Source organism: Gallinula chloropus, assembly GCF_964237585.1.
Source record: "Gallinula chloropus genome assembly, chromosome: 4".
Lineage (NCBI taxonomy): Eukaryota > Metazoa > Chordata > Aves > Gruiformes > Rallidae > Gallinula > Gallinula chloropus.
This window is the reverse complement of record NC_140088.1, coordinates 5,879,921-5,897,732: the sequence shown is the minus strand read 5'-3', so window position 1 is coordinate 5,897,732 and position 17,812 is coordinate 5,879,921. Positions and strand designations below refer to the sequence as shown.

At 43.0% G+C, this 17,812-nt stretch overlaps 1 protein-coding gene across 1 annotated transcript in view; it reads left to right on the top strand.

The window, feature by feature from the left end:
- The window catches only part of MIA2 (MIA SH3 domain ER export factor 2), a gene marked incomplete at its 5' end in the record, with an annotated part of 37,540 nt that overhangs the window by 834 nt on the left and 18,894 nt on the right, over positions 1–17,812 (top strand). The window contains 12 exons of the mRNA XM_084263774.1: positions 785–918; positions 2,143–2,229; positions 3,058–4,216; positions 7,796–8,011; positions 8,142–8,239; positions 11,738–11,869; positions 13,776–13,797; positions 13,908–13,996; positions 14,385–14,456; positions 15,173–15,283; positions 15,609–15,680; positions 16,006–16,110. Coding sequence (XP_084119900.1) covers positions 785–918; positions 2,143–2,229; positions 3,058–4,216; positions 7,796–8,011; positions 8,142–8,239; positions 11,738–11,869; positions 13,776–13,797; positions 13,908–13,996; positions 14,385–14,456; positions 15,173–15,283; positions 15,609–15,680; positions 16,006–16,110 — 2,297 coding nt within the window. The remainder of the gene's footprint in view (positions 1–784; positions 919–2,142; positions 2,230–3,057; positions 4,217–7,795; positions 8,012–8,141; positions 8,240–11,737; positions 11,870–13,775; positions 13,798–13,907; positions 13,997–14,384; positions 14,457–15,172; positions 15,284–15,608; positions 15,681–16,005; positions 16,111–17,812) is intronic.

Here is a 17,812-nt window from a genome sequence, read left to right as displayed (position 1 = left end):
GGAGTTGGAGCTCTGTCTACGCTGTCTCCAATGGTTTGTCAGCCTTAACTCTTGCACTTTCAATGCAGATAGGTTGCCCTGAAGTGGAAGAGGGAGAGAGACCTTAGATTTCCTCAGCTGATGGATCTTTATTTTTCCTGTGGAGCCACACTGACTTCAGTGGGTTCTGGATGCTCAGGGACACCCTCTTTGTGGAAAAGCATGTGCAATGGGCTCCAAACTGGCCCACACACATCGGTAGCAATTTCTGTGAAGAAACAGGAGTGGAAACAAAGAGAATGGGAAGTCATTCAAATTTAATTGGAAACTTTGTTTTTGACAATGTGTTGAAGGTTTATATTGCTTCAACTTACCTATTTTCTTCATGACGTAAGTGTATTCAAAATACAGGACAAAATCCTTGAGATGATTACCAGATTTAACTTAGAATTTCTAAAACACACCACTATAAGTATTTTTTAGCAGTCCCCATGCATTTCAGCATTGAAAGCTTGACTGCATAAGGACTGGAAAATGCCTGTATAGCACAAGAACTTTTCTCCTTAGGAAGTAAATAGGAAAGTAAAGCAGGGTAGGGCTGATTTTTGCATTACTCGCTTTCCACTTGATGATATGAACAGAATAGTATCATAACAAAGCACATACTGATGTGTTAACAAGCATTTTAATGTGTTTATATATATGTATGTGTGTGTGTGTATCAATCAGCCTTCTTCAGTAACCTGACTTCAGCTGACACGGTGGCTGTACTCATCTGTTTCTTTCTCTCTACACGCTATTCCAGCGGCAATGAGCAGAGTTCAAGCCACTACAGACTACTCAGGGCCCGACTGCCGGTATCTTAACTTCAAAACAGGGGAAGAGATAATGGTATACTCCAAACTTTCAAGGGAAAATGAAAATTTGTGGACAGGAAGTGTAAGTACTTCAATGCAAAAGGCTGACATAAATAATGTAATAATAGCAGAACAACTGCAGGCTGCTCGCTTCTTGGGATCTTCCATGTCTTCTGTAACAGGAACCAGTCATGGATCTGTAGAGTATTTGGGAGCCAGGTCATTGTTATGATCCTTATATAGAAAGGGAAAAGATTCCCTTTTTGCCCTTCTTGGCAAAGATTGCTCCTGGAGAAACAAAGTCAAGATCAGAATCCAGGTTTTCTGTCTCCTTTATCTCATCATTTGGCTAAAATGTTTTCATTTGGTCCCCTGAGAAGCACTCAGGTCTATCATGCCAGGTCTGTACCCACAGGTCTGTGGGTGGGAAGGGTTTACAGACCCATAATCAGCAATCCAGGACTGGGACCTGACTTCACAGTTCAGTGCTCAAGGAAAGTTCCCAGCAGAGTTAACGTGCACTTAATGGTTTGGAACAACTGACAATGTAGTTACAACAGCCACCTAAGAAGGAACGGATGCATTGATCCAAATCCTACTGCTAGTAGAATTGTGTAAGTGCTTCGTACCCAGAAGATACTGGAAAACTTTTTTGGTAAAGGATCTGTCACATTTGTTGTTTAACAGTGAAATTCTGTCTTCCTTTGTTTTGTCCAAGTATGCTTTCCAAGATGTATTCCTCCACTAAAGGCTACGATTGATGGTGTGACATAAAGCTAGTGGTCGGTTTCTTGGTCAGACTGACCCTCACTTGATTCTTTTGGGCAGTAACATCACCTTCTTTTCTGTAGCATTGCCATCTTCATAGTCATTTTCTCTTCAGCTGGCAACTGGCCTTGTACCTGAATTTCATATCTTACTTTTCTAAGGCACGATTTTTCTCCCATTTGTCTGGATGTGAAATTGGGGGCTGATTTTAGTAGGAGCTGCCTGAGACCATCTGTGTGCATAAAACTCTCTTCAATTGAAGCAGTGTTAAGGTGACTGGGTTGGTTCTGCACAAAATAATACAGAAAACAGTAGCATGGAGTAATGTAATACCCCTTGCTTTCTGACATGGCAAATGGAACACTTTTGTGAAGGAAAAATGAACCAATCTTCTGACCAAACAAAGTGAAGGAGGCAGGAGGTGGCCCTATAAGCTCAGCATTTGTTTATTTGTACTTTCCTAGCAGATGTGCAAGCGCCGAACGTACTTATCGCTTAAGTTTAAATGCTTTTTAAACCCCTTTTCTATTCCCTTCAGAAAGGAAAGGATTTTGGGTATTTCCCAAAAGATGCTGTGAAGGTTGAGGAGGTTTTTATTGGGGAAGAAGTTGAAGTGCTCACTAAGGTAAGACCATGTCGCCAGATTTTCCAGCGTAGTTCACAGCAATTGAAAAATCTAATATCCACCTAGAAATTCAAGTGTCGATGCAGATTTTATTTCAGGTGATTTAAAACATGTTTTTTCTTATTATTATTGTTGTTGTTATTATTAGTAGTATACAAGAAAGATGTAGAACTGTTGGAGAGGGTTCAGAGGAGCCACAAAGATGATCCGAGGGCTGGAGCAGCTCCCCTACAAAGAGAGGCTGGGGGAGCTGGGCTTGTTCAGCCTGGAGAAGAGAAGGCTGCGGGGGGACCTCATTGCAGCCTCCCAGTACCTGAAGGGAACATACAAACAGGAGGGGAATCAACTTTTTAAAAGGGTAGATAATGGCAGGACAAGGGGGAATGGATTAAAGCTAAAGGAAGGAAGGTTTAGATTGGATATTAGGGGGAAGTTTTTTACAGAGAGAGTGGTGAGGGGCTGGAACAGGCTGCCCAGAGGGGTGGTGGATGCCCCGTCCAAGGCCAGGTTGGATGGGGCCCTGGGCAGCCTTGTGTAGATCCAGGCCTGGAGGTTGGTGTCCCTGCCTGTGGCAGGGGGGTTGGAGCTCTATGATCCTTGGGGTCCCTTCCAACCCATGCCATTCTATGATTCTATGATTATTATGGCTCCAGTTGCATGTTTGTTTTTATCTAATAAATTGTGTGGACCCATTAGGAATAATACAATTACTCATTGTGTGAAGTTATCACAGGTATAATTACACAGAAAGAGAATAAAGATACACTGTAGTGCTATACAGTGCTGTAGAAAATGACAGGCAAAACCATTTCAATATTGTTCTTTTAGGAAACTGATTTTCTTTGTCTTCATGGAGATAAGTACACTTTTGAAAACGAAGAAAATGCGTTACATGACCACAACAAAGAAAGTGAATACTCATCATCTGATGCAGAATCACAGTTGCATGAAAATGAACTCTTAGAACATACAAGAGATTCCATGGAAGATGAAGAAAGAGTTGAATCAGTTTCTGGAAATGATTCCAAGGAATCTCATGCTCAGGAGGAGTCTGCAAGCAAAGATTTGGGCAGCAACACTGAGAACAGTAAAGATGACACTGAAGAGCCAGAAATGCAAAACAGTCTCCCACCAGAACCCGCTCCAGTTCAGTCTAGTTGGTTTGCAGGATGGTTCACTGCAGGAAGTGAAAGCGACGAAGAGCCCTTAAAAGCCATCGCTACTGAATCTTTAGAAGAAAACACATACCGAGGCAGAAAAATAGCAGTAGCTACTGAAAATGACTTAGAGGAGCTAAATGATAAGGAGGAACAAAAACCATCTTCTTGGTTTCGAGGTGGACTGATGGGCTTTCTGTATTCTGGTGAAGAGAATGTGGATGTTGCTTTGGCATCAGAAAAAAATGATCTCGAAATCCATGATGTTTCTGGTGAGCCTGGACATCCCAGTAATGAACAGGAAACTGAGATCACAGAGTTACAGACAGAAGAAGAAAAGAGTGAAAGCCAAGAATCCAAGTCAAGTTGGTTTAATTTGGGTTTCAGTAACGTTCTTAATTTTGGCCATGCTGAGAAAGAAACAACTGCTGTGGAAGACCAGCAAAGCAGACAAACAGAGGACGAAGCAAATAAGAATGAAGAAGCGCAGACTGCAGACCAGCAAGAATCACACACAGACAAAGAACCAAAGAACACAGTTAAAGCAGTGACAGATGGAGACAACGATGGGAATTATGCACAAGAAGTAACAGATTCAGACAGTGACATGCCAAATCCTGGGGAGATGCCAGCAAGTGTGCACACGCTTAATGACACCAAAAGCCCTTCAAATTGCACAGAATCATCTTTTGATACACTAACAGGTGACAAAGAGAAGCCAAATGAATTTTACAGTTCAGAACTAGACTTGGTATCAGAAAGCCAACTGCTGAAAAACACTGAAGCTAAGGAGGGAAACCAGGAGTCAGAACGTGAACATGGTCAGTCAGGTTGGTATTCAAATATCTATAATAGATTTATTAATTATAACACGGAAACATATAATAATCAACAGGGTCATGAATCAGTTGCATCAGATCAGATAATTTCTTCTCCTAGCCCACCTCAGAATTATGACCCCTCAGATACAAAAAACACAGAAGAGAAGCCTAACATATCTGAAGAACAGAGCCACTCCTCTTTTAGTCATTTTGCAGATGTACTGAAGTTCTGGAGTTCAACACCCAAAGAAGAGTTGCAAGACGAAGTGCTTTTTAGTGAAGAAGCCCCTCAAGCTGAAAACAATGATGACCTATTGCAAGGACATAGCAAGAGAGCAGGGAAAGTACAAGCAAATCTGAGAGTTAGCGAGGAGCTGTCTGAAAAAGCTGCGGGTGCAACGCAAGACAGGGAAATTGGCACTCATCTGCAGGGAAAATCAAAAGTGGAAACAGTTGAAACGGTGCAAAAAGAACAAAATGACCTGATTGCTTGTATTCAAGAACCTGTAAATTCAGAATTACCAAGCTATGGGGAACTACCAGGACCTGCAGATGTTCAAATGGACATCAAGAAGACCCCACGTGACAATGAGCCAAGCCTTACTCCAGAAGCATCTGGGAAAGGCAAACCAGTTGAATGCTGTGACGCAGAACAAGACTCAGCATCGAAAAGCCAGTTCGACCTGAATGGTGATGTGAAAGAGGAAATTCACAGACCAGAGAATAAAAACAGCCTGCTGGGTCTTTATGAAAACAGCCTCAAAGATTTCAGTCAGGATATATTAAATGATGAACAGGGTCAGAAATCTGAGGGGTCCCAAGAACTGACTCCAAACCAACCTTTCTCTCCTCACCCCTCATCTAGTGGCTTAACAGATACCACAACTTCAGAAGAAACTGGCCACTTGGAAGATAAATGGAGTTTCATATTGGAAGGTAAAACTGCATGCTGAGAATAGAAGAACTAAGCTTCCATGATGAAAAAGGATGCAGTATAAGCCTTGATAAAATACTATGAGGAAAAGAAACTGAAGGCACCCTAAAATCAGAAGGTTAAACATAATTAATCAGATCACAGTAATGTGGATACCTCCAGAGACAGAATGATCTTTCTTTTCAGTGGGCAGTGCAAAATAATAGGGCAGCAGAGGGGAAAAAAGATCCAACCTACAAACTCAACGAATTCCTATGAACGTGCAACATGACTAGGAAAGTGAAGCAGAAGTAGCACTGTGAGATTCATGTTCCTAACATGAGCTCATGGTACCAGAGAATGGGTCAGAGGACAGGCTTAATCTAGATCTTGGAAAGAAATATAGAAGTCAAAGAAAAGATTATACTGTATCATGAGATTTAGGCCCATCAATTGAAGTCATTTTGGCAGTGGAAGACAAAAACATAGCAAATAAATCTGAGTTTTACAAGGCATCATCAAACACTACTTCAAAGGGCACAGTAATACCAAAGTCTTCCACTGAATCCAAGTCCAAAGACACTTATAAAGAAAATTTAATGACAGTAAAACAACAGAGCAGTCATGTGAGACTAGTCTGACTGAATATGAACCTTTACCCTAGCAGCCCTCCAAAACAGAAGACATTTTTTTAAAAGAAGTAGCATTAGAGTTAGGGTGTCCTAAATCCCTCAAACTAGAGAGCCAGACTGCCATTAAAAAAAAAAGGACTGATGAAATTCTGGCAACTTGGGATTGCTCAGAAACCTGGCTGATAAAGTATATGATGAAAAAGTAGATACTGCTGTAACTGAAAGGGTGGATAATACTGAAAACAATAACTTCTGCTTTTAGTAAACTGCTTGTTTCAGTAAACAAGACAGGAAAGAAAAAGAGAATGTATCTGAAAATTGGAGAGAGTCAAAGTCTAGATAGATAAATAATAACAACTCTATTCTAACAGGAAGAGTTTCAGGTAGTATTTTTACCATACCAACAGGGTTCTTTGCAAATATATTTAGTAAAAGTTACAATCCTGCAGAAAAAAAGGCTGAGGATTCATGTTTTACCCAAAAAAAAACTTTGCTAAGAACACAAAATCAAAACCAAAACGAAAATTGGGGTGACAGTAGGACAAGTAGAATTCTTAGTTCCATCTCATTCTTCTGTACTGGAATCTATCAAGATACTACTAAATCTGTAGAAAGTACAGATAATGATGAAATCAACTTAGAAATCAGGCAAGATAAATTTGAGGAAGGTCAGCTTGGTCTTTTGGAAAAAAAATCCTGCTGCTGAACCCAGTGAAAACAAGGAAATTGATAAAAATCAATTTAGTAGGGCAGGCAGGGTTCATTTCCCCAAAGCCAGGCAAATATTGTACGATAAACACTCAGATTTACCAAACCCATTGACTGCTTTCCAACAATTTCATTTAAAGTTAAAACAAGATGTTGAGCAACCCTTACAGCACCTCCGAGCTGCACCAGCCGTTTGAAAAGATTCGTCACTAAATCACAGCTCACTCACATGAAGACTGTGTTACGCAGAGGACACGAGTGACTGTGTCTGTACAAAAGGGGCATCATTTGGAAACTGGGCAGGGAAAACATACAGAAAAACCCTCTGGAAATTCTTTTAGAGCTGCCAGAGCTTTTGTCTGCTCTAGTGATCAAGTGTGCAGCCCAAACTGGAGCTAAAGGTACAGGAACAATGCTTCCCTCACAGTGGTTTGGCAGGAATGAAGTGTGCTTTGTTTGAGGGAAAAAATGCAATGGATACAACATTATCTTCTTCTGGTGAATTAAAATCAAGAGATAGATAGCCTGTCTCATAGTATTAAATGACTGATTTATGGCATTTTGAGGATCTGTTAATACAGATGGAGTTAATATAATGATAAGAGTTTAAGAGCCAGTTACCCTTCCTGAGTTTGGACTTCTGGACTACTTGTGATGGATGCCTTCGGCTAGTAGTGGCTTGAAACACAGAATTAAAAATTATGCAATTTGTAAAAATTTGGGTTTTTTTTTTTCAACATGGTTAGGCAAGGTGGTGGGGGTGTCCTAAAAGCAGTATTTTATTTGCTCTAGGAAATGTACCCCAAGTTACTGAAACCAAGGCAGCTCAGCGTCTTCAGTCAAACTTCTGCCTGAGTATGCCTGTGGTTTCTTGTATTTCACAGTAAAGTTTGTTACCTTGTGGGAAGTTGTTAATTTTAACCCCCACGTGGTGTTTGTAATTGTTTTTTTCATAAAGATTTTCCCCACATGTATCAGATATAAGAAAGAGACTTGCTGACCCCTGAATAGGGAATCTTTAAGATAACTATCTGACGCAGCAAGCCTATTTTTTTTCCTCAACAATGTTTTTATCTACTTCACCACAAGACCAGTTTTGTTTAATGGTCTATCCTCCAACCTCTAAGACCATTATTTGAACCTGTATTTCTTAAAACAGAAATCTGTGTCACTTTTACTCTAGTAAACCCTAGTGTTTGACTTTAAGATGAGGAAAATAATTTTTAAAAACCCAGTGAAGTTCTCTATAGACCTTAACATCTTATAAAAGGGTATGTGTGTGAGCCTGTGCAAGCTGAATCCTCCAAAAATAACCGTGATTTCCCTTTGCAGGAGTGGGTAGTAGAAGAAAGCTACTAGAGGAAACATCAGAGAAGGAACATGACATGAATGGGGCTGTAGACTGTGAACTTGATAGTGACCAATGCTCTAAAGCAGTAGTGGTTCCTTCAGTAAATTCTGAAGAAAAACTGGACAGTTCAGCAGTCGACTTTCCACTTGATGTCAATAAGCCTTTCTCGGATGCCATCCAGAACTACGTTCCAAGTAATGGTAAGTGACAAGTTTCTTAGTTTTAAGGAAAATAAATTTGCAATCAAAAAAAAAAAAAAAAAGTTGTAATTATATTGACAATTGTAACACAAAGCCTTTTTTTTTTCCCCCCTTATGAACAAATGAGAAGGAGGTTGGTTCTATCAGATACTTCTGTGCTTGAATGCTCTTGAGATCGGGGAATCAGTAAAATCTGTACTTTCAGCAGCGATGAGTATTACCAAAAAGGTAAGAATTCTTTATGTGATATATTGCTGGCATTGGTGCAGAATTAAGACATTTACTGGTGATGCATTGCAGTGGAGGTCCTAAAAAAGAAAGAAAGAAGAAAAGATCCTTCTAAATAAACCCTCTGCAATCCCCTTGCAGCCTCAGTAGTCAAAATACTGGCATCTTTTTAATTTGTTTTAAATTAAATGCATAACTCCATCTAGTTGGCATTACAGTAGTGATTAAATTTGCTTAGGGTTTAAAAGTTTGGGTTAGGATGAGCAAAATAACTAGAGCATTTCCATTGCTTTTAAAAAGTAATTTCAAAGCATTAATTGACAAAGATTCCCATCGTTTGTAATTGCATTAAAAATACTTTTCTAAGCAAATATAAAAAATAGAATGATGATTGCTATGGGGATGTCTTAAGTTATCAAAATGGAGAGAGTGAAGGTGAACCTTCCTGGACATAACTGCACGAGAAACAATGCTGCCAGGGAGTGTAAGAAAAGGTAGATGCATTGGACTGTCCCCTCTAAACAGAGGAGTATTATCAGTTGAAGTGGGATATGGTAAATTCCTTTTGGTGCTTTTGGTTTAACTTTGTTTAGACTTGGTAACTGAAGTTTAAGAACTGACAGAGATTCTGGCGTAACAGCAGCACAGGAGATAAAAAAACAAAGGAGCTTTTCTCCTTCGTTCTCTCCCCTCACGAACCATTCTGGGTTTCAGTGCTCACTGCCACAGCCAAACCGGTTCTTGTATTACTTGATACAGCTAAAAAACCAAGCTGCTTCCACCTCTTCCCTATCCTCTCTCAGGTGGCACCAGCTTCACAGGCAAGCCGCTCACCTGGCGTTGTGTAAACGGGGTTTCCCCAGCGTTAAAAAAATCCCCAGAAAAGTGTTAAAACACACGTTAAAACCCCCAAACTACGAACTGTAACAAGCCAGTGGCCTACGGCCTGTCGCTGACGGCCGCGGCCCGCACCCACTTGCGCAGGGGCGGGAAGCTGCCGCCGGTCGCTGACCCACCTGCTGCCCTCCCCGCCCTCCCCCGCCGGGCCAATGTCAGCTCCGGCTTTGGGAACAGGATCGGCGAGGTGGCACGGCACCCTGGCTGGGGCCGGGCCCTTCCCGAGAACTGTAGGCCAGATCGCTTTATTTCTGTAAGGGCCGGCAGCTGCGCAGGTAGGGATGGCGGCACACGACGCCAGAGGGACGGTGAGTTTCCCTCCGGCTTATTCTGAGGGGGAGCAGGAGCAGGTTGGTGGCCAGCGGGGCCACGTCAGTACCGGAGGACGGGGCGGGGGGGTGGCGTGATGTGCAACGGCGGGCGCAGGCTTGAGGGGAGCTGTCGCTTCTTCCCGAGTCTCTCTCAGGAAAGGCCCCGCAGACCTGCAGCTCCCTGGGCCCTCAGTAGTGCCCGGCCCAGAGCTGCCGGGCGCCCTCCGCGCGGAGAAGGCACCCCAAGCTGCCCGTCCGGCCCCGGAACTCGGAGCCGGGCCCGGAGGCACCCTGCTCTGAGCCCGGCGGGACGGCGAGGCCTGGCGTCCTGGCTTGTCGCCGTCGCGTTCTTGCCTCCCCCCGCAATGGTATCTCCCGCCCCGTCCCCCCGGTGATGGCGTCTCGCCCCCATTCGTGTCGCAGTGGTATAGCCCGCCGCCCCCTTCGGGCTCCTCAGGCTGCTACACGCGGCCGTGCTGTTCTTCCCCCTCCGCGGCAGCAATGGTTTTTCCCTCCCGTCTCCCCCGCCGCAGTGGTACGGGCCAGTTGTCAAGTGGCGAGCCGGAAGGGGGCCGCGCAGTGGTGGGCCCGTGCCGCCGCCCCCGTCCCGCGGTAAGATGGCCGCCGGCGGCCGCGGGGATGCGCTGGACGTCACCACCGCCAGCTTGTGGCTGGGCCTGCGGGAGAGCGCGCAGCGCTACTGCGGCTTGGCCTTGGACGGGGCGCGCAGGGTGAGTGCGGGACCCGCCGCCGCCACCGGGGGGTCGGCTCGGGCGGACCCCCTGGAGGGCTGGGGTCTTGTGCCCCGGTGCTGGGGGACGGGGGAGGAACGGAGTCCAAGAGAGGCCGGGGGTCTCAGAGGAGCGGCCCCGCAACCGAGCGCACGGCAGCGGCACAGAGACCCCGTACGCGGCGTAGAGCCGGGCTGTGCCTCGCCGGCGTGGGTCCGGGGCCCGGCAGCCGGCTGGGAGCTGCGGGGCCGGGAGGGGTCCCGCCGGAGCGGGCGGGTTCTCCTCTCGGAAAGCCGAAGCGGGCGCTGCCTGGTTCCATAGAATCAGAGAATTGTAGGGGTTGGAAGGGACCCCGAGAGATCATCGGGTCCAACCCCCCTGCCAAAGCAGCTCCCTAGGACGTATCACTCAGATAGGCGTCCAGGCGGGTCTTGAATCCAGTGAAGGAGATTCCACACCCCCTGGGCAGCCTGTCCCAGGGCTCCCTCACCCTCACTGGGGAAAAGTTCTTCCCCATGTTGGGGTGGAACTCCCTGTGCTCCAACTTGCAGCCATTGCCCCTTGTCCTGTCCCCACAGACACTGAAAAGGGGCTGGCTAATTCCCCCTGCATCCCATACTTCAGATATTTATAAACTTTAATAAGGTCCCCCCTTAGTCTTCTTTTCTGCAGGCTGAACAGTCCCAGCTCACTCAGCCCTTCCTCATAGGGCAGATGCTCCAGGCCCTTCATCATCTTTGTAGCCCTTCTCTGGTCTCTGTCCAGGAGATCCCTGTCCTTTTTATCCCAGGGAGCCCAGAACTGGACACAACACTCCAGGTGGGGCCTGACCAGGGCAGAGTAGAGGGGGAGGATCCCCTCCTGTGACCTGCGGGCCACACTCCTCCTGATGCCCCCCAGGATCCCATTGTCTCTCTCAGCCCCCAGGGCACACTGCTGGCTCATGGCCACCCTGTCACCCCCAGGTCCTTCTCCACTGAGCTCTTCTCCAGCAGGTCATCCCCCAGCACACACCTGCACCCTCGCTGGGCTTGAGGCGGGGGTGGGCCGGTTGTTTGCAGAAATCGAGACTTTGCTGCCGGTAGCAGGTTCCTGCTCACAGTGTGAGGCGCCTTAGGCAGCTGGTGCCTTTGAGAGAGCAGGGGTATCCTTTCCCACCTAAAGCCTGTGCTTAAAGCTTGTGCAATCGCTGGCTTGTGCTCAGTGTGTTATCTCGGCAGTAAGTTGGTCCGGCTGGTTCTTCTACCAAGCAAATCTTTGACTAGTAAATTATAAAGTAATGGTTTGCATTGGCTGTTGTAGCAGGGAAACGTGTAGATTGGCCTGAAGGAGAATCTGCCATCATTGGTAGCTCCAGCAGGAAAAGTTTTCAGAGTTTTATCTGGTTATTGTCACACCCTGATGAAATTTTTCCCCTTTTTATGTGTTTTTATTTCTTCATTTGGTAAATGTGTAATTTAAAAATCAAAAGGTTAACAGTTTTCTTACTGTCATGCCTATTTCCATTGAACATATGGATTTATTTTCCTTCAGTTGACTCTTACTACTTTGTTTTTCAGGCTGTGGCTTCACTGCCTGAAGAAATGAGACCTGGTCCTGATCTGTATGGTTTCCCATGGGAAATAGTGATTTGTGCTGGCATTGTTGGAGTCTTTACAGTGTTCCTCTTCCTGTACAGAAGTTATCAATCAGTAAGTGTTCAAGTTACATACAGATGTGTAGAGCCCGTTAATGATTTGGGTTGAAATTATTCCTCTATTCAAGATACACAATGCTTCAGAGTTTTAATTCTGTTGTGATTGAATTTGGAATCCCTCTAGAAGAGAAATTGAGCTGTTCTGTCAAGGCAGTAAGTGTTTGGACGTGTACTCAGTGACTGTTGTCTCTGGAGGAAATGCAGTGGAACTTGAGGTAGTAAAAGGCTTCCTTTTTCTTTCCCTTTTTAATTTCTACACCAGACTCTCAAAGTCAGCCCCTACATTATTTTAATGAGATGCAGAGGTCTTGTCTGGTGCGGATGTACTGCTGTGTGTTATCTCTGGCTGTAGCCAGACCAGCTCAGGTCTTTCAAAGCAACTGTAAGCAAAAGCAATCCAGATGGATTTCCATCAGGGGAGACATTTTTTAACTCTTTGGATAGTGACCTTGATTCTGTTTATTGGAACACTGAACCAATTTTACCATGCTGTTTGTGAGCATTAAGCTGATGATTGAGAAATACAGTACTAAACCTTTTAACGCTCAAGTCGGATTATGTTTTTGAGGTAGGGGTTGTCTTTATTCTGAGTAAGTAAGGATCTGAATAATAACAGCTGCCTGCCATGCTCTCCCTGCTCATGATAAGGGGTCAGTGTTGGTACTTCAACACTGTTCAGCTTCTCCCCAGTTTTTGCTTACCCTGAAATAGGCAGGGTGTGATTTTGGTGCTAGGTGTAATGATGCCCATGGTTGAAGATAGGCTGCATAGTGGTTTAGTTCTTTTGGATACAAGCAACTGCATTTTTAGGGGTTTAACATCAACTTAGATGGGGAAAAATGCCACCTTACTCAGCAGCAGCATTCCAGCTTGTCTGGAAGGGGGTATGTATTTGTATAAGTTAATGTATCTATGATTTGGGTTGTTGTGTTTTCTAGCAGCATCCCTGTAGGTGGTATGAAAGAGGTGTTTTAGCTGCAATCAGTCAAGCAGCAATTCTAGTATTGTTTTCCTCTTGCACTAACACGTTAGATGTTACAGAAGTTATTGATAGCTCTTTCAGTCATCCATACTTGGGACTGCACTGACTGCCCTTTGAAGAATTAGAGATTGTTTTAGTGGTGGAGGGGTTTAGCAGAGGGTGTGGAGAGGACAAGGTGTTCATGATTTTTTTTCCCCCCTTCTCTTTCTCTTTGGCCATATTGTGGCTTTTGAATGGAGAGGAAACAGGAAAAAACTCTAAGGGACCCATTATACATCAGGCATATGTGATCCAGGCCCGGTCTTGAGAGGAATGCTGTGCTGGAAAGTTTTCGTGGGTTCAGTCAAGTTCTGCATCTCTTGTCCAGGCAGTTTGTGACAGATTTTGTCCCATGGTTTGTTACACTTTGATTCTAGGGAACTAGGCCCCTTGTGGCAGCTGCTGATATGGCACTTGCCACTGAGCTGCATCTGGGCAGGATGCTCATCCAGTAGTACCCATGCTGTAGCTCAAACCATTAAGTGTTACAACGTGTGGGGTTTTTTCCCCATAGAAAGTTAAATCTGAGATGGTGTGTGGAGCTTCCCCCCTCCCTCCCCTTCCCTACTCTCTTGTCTGTGTGTACCCACTAATGCTTTGCATGTGATGACTACACTGAGTTGTGTTATAAAAGTAATGCAGGTGAAAACTAACCTCCTTTCCCTTCTTCTGTCTCTTTAATGAGAGTGGGAGGGAGGACAGGGCAAACACCCCCATACAGGAGTCTGAGCAGAGGGTGTGATCATCTGTTTTTAACAGCAGTCTGTGTTTATATTCCTTTTTTCAGTTCCACAGTGAAACTGATTGTGGAACCACAGATTAAAAGATCAGTTTTCAGGTAGTATGCAAAAGTTTTCAATATTTATTCTTTTTATTACAGGTTAGAAGTCGCCTTTATGTAGGTAAGCCTTATTTTTCATACTGTTTCTTAAGAGTATGACTTCCCCCTTTTTTTTCCCTTATTTTGATATTGCAACACTTAACTGTCTGACTTTTTTTTTTTCTTTTTTAGGAAGGGAGAAACAGCTTGCCAGTAAAATTGCTGAACTTGTTGAAGATAAATGCAGAATTCTTGAAAAACTCAGCCTTTCCAAAAAAGAGGTAATAGTCCTCATTTATTGTTTTCAGATGCGTCACAGAGACGGGCTCAATTTGCCAGGTATTTACAGTATTAGATTTATCCAAAAGGAAGATGTTTAAAGCCTTTCAAAGTGATTCTTCAGATCCTTTTTCCTCTCAGTGCCTTCAAAGTGTAATTACAGCGTTTGCAAGTTCTGCCTTTAACACTTGGTATGATACAATTCACTGGAAACAACATTAAGATGTCTTATTTATGCCACTGGAATAATATACTAGGGCTGAGGCTTTCCTGGTTTCCAGCAAGGTGCACTGCAGTGGTGGCTGTGTTTCAGACTAGAGCATCATAAATGAATGCTGTTGCTTAAGTGATGGTTGGCATACATTTTGACATGAAGTATTTCCTTTTCAGTTTGAAGATTTGGAACTGTCTCTGAAAGATGAGGACGTTACGAAAGAATCAACAGACACCTCTTTTTTTGAGGTAAAAAGATAAGTGGAAGTTGTTAACTCTACAATTTAAAGCAGCATTTCAGGGAAATGTTGCCCATATTAAGGAAAAACCCCAAACCCATGACGACAAAAATAACAGCACTCCTCCTTTCCCCCAAACTTAATTGTTTTAATTGAGATCATTGGTTTTTTTTAGTCCTGGATTACTGAAAATGATGCAGGAATGAAGCATTTAAATTAAGAAACTTGTTGTAACAGTTGCATTGAAAATTATTGATGCTAGAACAAATGGCATATTAGGTAGTATTTAATTTTTAGTAGGTAAATAGTTCCTGTTTCTAGAAGAGAGAGAGTAGTGCATGAAGCTGTTTTATTTTTCCACATCAGAATTAATTCAAATATGTTTTACAGGCAACTGGAGCATAGTTGTAAAAAAAAAAAAACCCAAAAAATTATATTATCCCAACTGAGAATATATTTGTAAAAGAGTTCCAAAAAATGAAGAAGGATACCTAAGGGGCTCTAAAATTTGTAACAATAGACATATTTTGTTGTGCACCTCACACCCCATAGACCTGATTGTAACAGGTTTTGTTAATGTGTGATAGTCTCTAGAGTACTTTTGATATTTATTCTCAAATAATATGGTGAAATTTGTAGCACATACTTTGCTGTCATATTTAAAACATGCCTGTCATCTTCATATGTCAAATGTTTTATGTTAACTGTCAAAACAACTTGATTTAGGAAATGCATGAAAAACTGAACAAGTCAAACTTGGAACTCAACCAGGAAATAGAGAATCTAGAAAAAGAACTGGAAGAAGAAAAATCTAAGCAATCAGAAAATGATAACTTGGTAAGAATAAATTAATTCCTGTCTTTGTTACTATTAATTAAAAAAAAAAAATTCCCACAGAAAGTGTATCTATGGAGAAGACAAACTATATTCTTTGGGTTTTTTTTTAAACAAAACCTACATTTCCCACTTTGTCTCCCCTCATGTTCCCTGTAGCATCTTAGAAAAAATGACACCCGTAAAGAAAATACTCAAAAGAAGAAAAGCTGTTTTACTTATTTGGCTGTAGGGTCTTCTCAATTTGAAAATTAAAATAACTATTAATTGCCTTGACCTTTTCAGTAAAATCTGTGTAGGAAGCTATATGACCATTAATAATTTTCAGGTGGATGAAAATCAGAAGAGAGTGGAGTCTTTAGAGAATGAAGCAAAATCTATCCAGTCACAAATTGATGAGGTATGTTCAGTTTTTATAGTTTCTGTTTTCAGATGTTTGCAGTTTCTCTGTTCTCTGTGTAGTTAGTGGTTTGTTTTGGTGGTTGGTTGGTTTTTTTGGGGTTTTGTCTATTAAGGATGCAGGAGTAATATGCTGTGTGTGTAAACCAAAATCTTTGTACAGCTTCCTGCTTTGGTGTGACTTGATCTGGCAGCTTTGGATTCCATATGGGGATTGGCTTTTATTGGGGAGTAATTACCTGCCTTTGCTTTGCTTTCTTACTGTCCTTGACCATACTTGCATCTTCACCTGTTCTGTTAAATGACATGCTTATTGTTTCACTTAGGCCAAGTCCACTCTCAAAGTGTATCAGATTAATACAGAGAGACTCAAGACATCTGTTCAAGATGCAATAGAGGAAAACTGCCATCTCCAGGAAAGTGAGAAACAGGTATGTTCTTCTTAGTTATCTTTAAGTAGCTGTGTTTTCTTATCTTACCATGCAAATAGGATTTCTCCAAGGACCTCACCCTCAATGTGTTTGTTAATAACCTGTGTGTGTTCTAGTAAACAGACTGAGGAAGAGGGCATGGCTTTAAAATGACTTTATGTTGGAATAACTTTGTCTAAAATAGTCCTGGTTTTAAAAGAAATTTAATAATGAGTTTGTGGGAAAACCCACATGGAATTTGGTGCCAAAGAGAGCATGTGGTAGTGTTAGACTGGTGAGATTTGCTGAGACCTGGAAGAAAGGAGAAAGATTTGTGCAAGCCCATGGCTAGGATCCTCTACAGAGGCAGAGGCTTGTACTTGATCCAGAAAACAAAAGAAATTAAGAAATTGCAGAGTATGTAAAAGGCAGGTAAAAAGCTTACTGTAGCTGTGCTATGGATGAATTAATGAAGAGTCAGGTAAGTAATGCAAAGGGACAGAAAAGGTGGTTACTTCCCAAATTTTAGCTTTTTATTTTCTGCAGTGCTGTAGCCAGATCCCAAAGCAGGTGCATCATTTTAAAATAATGCTCAGCATATGCAATACTTGTTTTACTGTTCTGGGTATTTTTTTTCTAACAAAACAAAAAAAATATACTCCATGAATGTGAACTCTTCCATGGAGTGTTTTTGACCTTGTGTGTTTTGGTGGTTAGGGGTTTGTTTTGTTTTGTTTTATGGGTATGTGCTTATTTTTCTGCCTGATAAACTCTTTGCTATATCTGAACAGTAACCTGATAGATCCCTGTGGCTGAGGGAGAGGTGGGTGGAGTAGAAGTACAGGCCTGTTGATCTTTAGCAGTCCTGAAGATCATCAGAGGGCTGGAGCACCTCTCCTGCCTATGAACACAGCGTGAGAAAGTTGGGCTTGTTCAGCCTGGAGAAGAGAAGGGAAGACCCTATAGCAGCCTTCCAGTACATAAATGGGCCTACAGGAAATATGCAGAGGAACTGTTTACAAGGGTATGTAGTGACAAGACAAGGAGTAATGGCCTCAACCTGAAGGAGGGGAGATTTAGATTAGATACTAGGAGAAAATTCTCTGTGAGAATGTTGAGGCCCTGGCACAGGCTGCCCAGAGAAGCTGTGGCTGCCCCCTCCATGGCAACATTAGAGGTAAAGTTGGATGGGGCTTTAGGCAACCCGGTCTAGTGGAGGGGGGACCCTGCCCGTGGCAGGGGGGTTGGAACTACATGATCTGTAAGGTCCCTCCCAACCCGAACTGTTGCATAGTTATAAAAAACTGGGGAGTGGTTTCATCTTCTGTATCAGAACATTGTGTATATCAGAGTTACCTGACTGCAGGGCAAAAAGGAGGAGGTTACTGGAAATAGAAAATCAGGATCAATATTGCACTTCTCCACAACTCTGTTATCAATAAAACTTTGTATTTTATTTTAGAAGGAGTACCTGTTTGTGACTACAAAAAAAAAAAAGAGGAAGCTATTTTATTTGGTGTTGTGATTGGAGAAACAGTAGATTTGGGTGTTACCTTGTGAGATGAAGTTGTTTGAGAATCACTTTCTTTCAATAGTGTTTCATTCAATCCATACATCCTTTTTGTATGTTTCTGTGAGGAGGAAGGATCTGGTCTTGATGATTTATTTGAAATGTGAAGCAGTACACATAGTTTTAATAGAGAGGTGGGGGGTTTATTTTGGG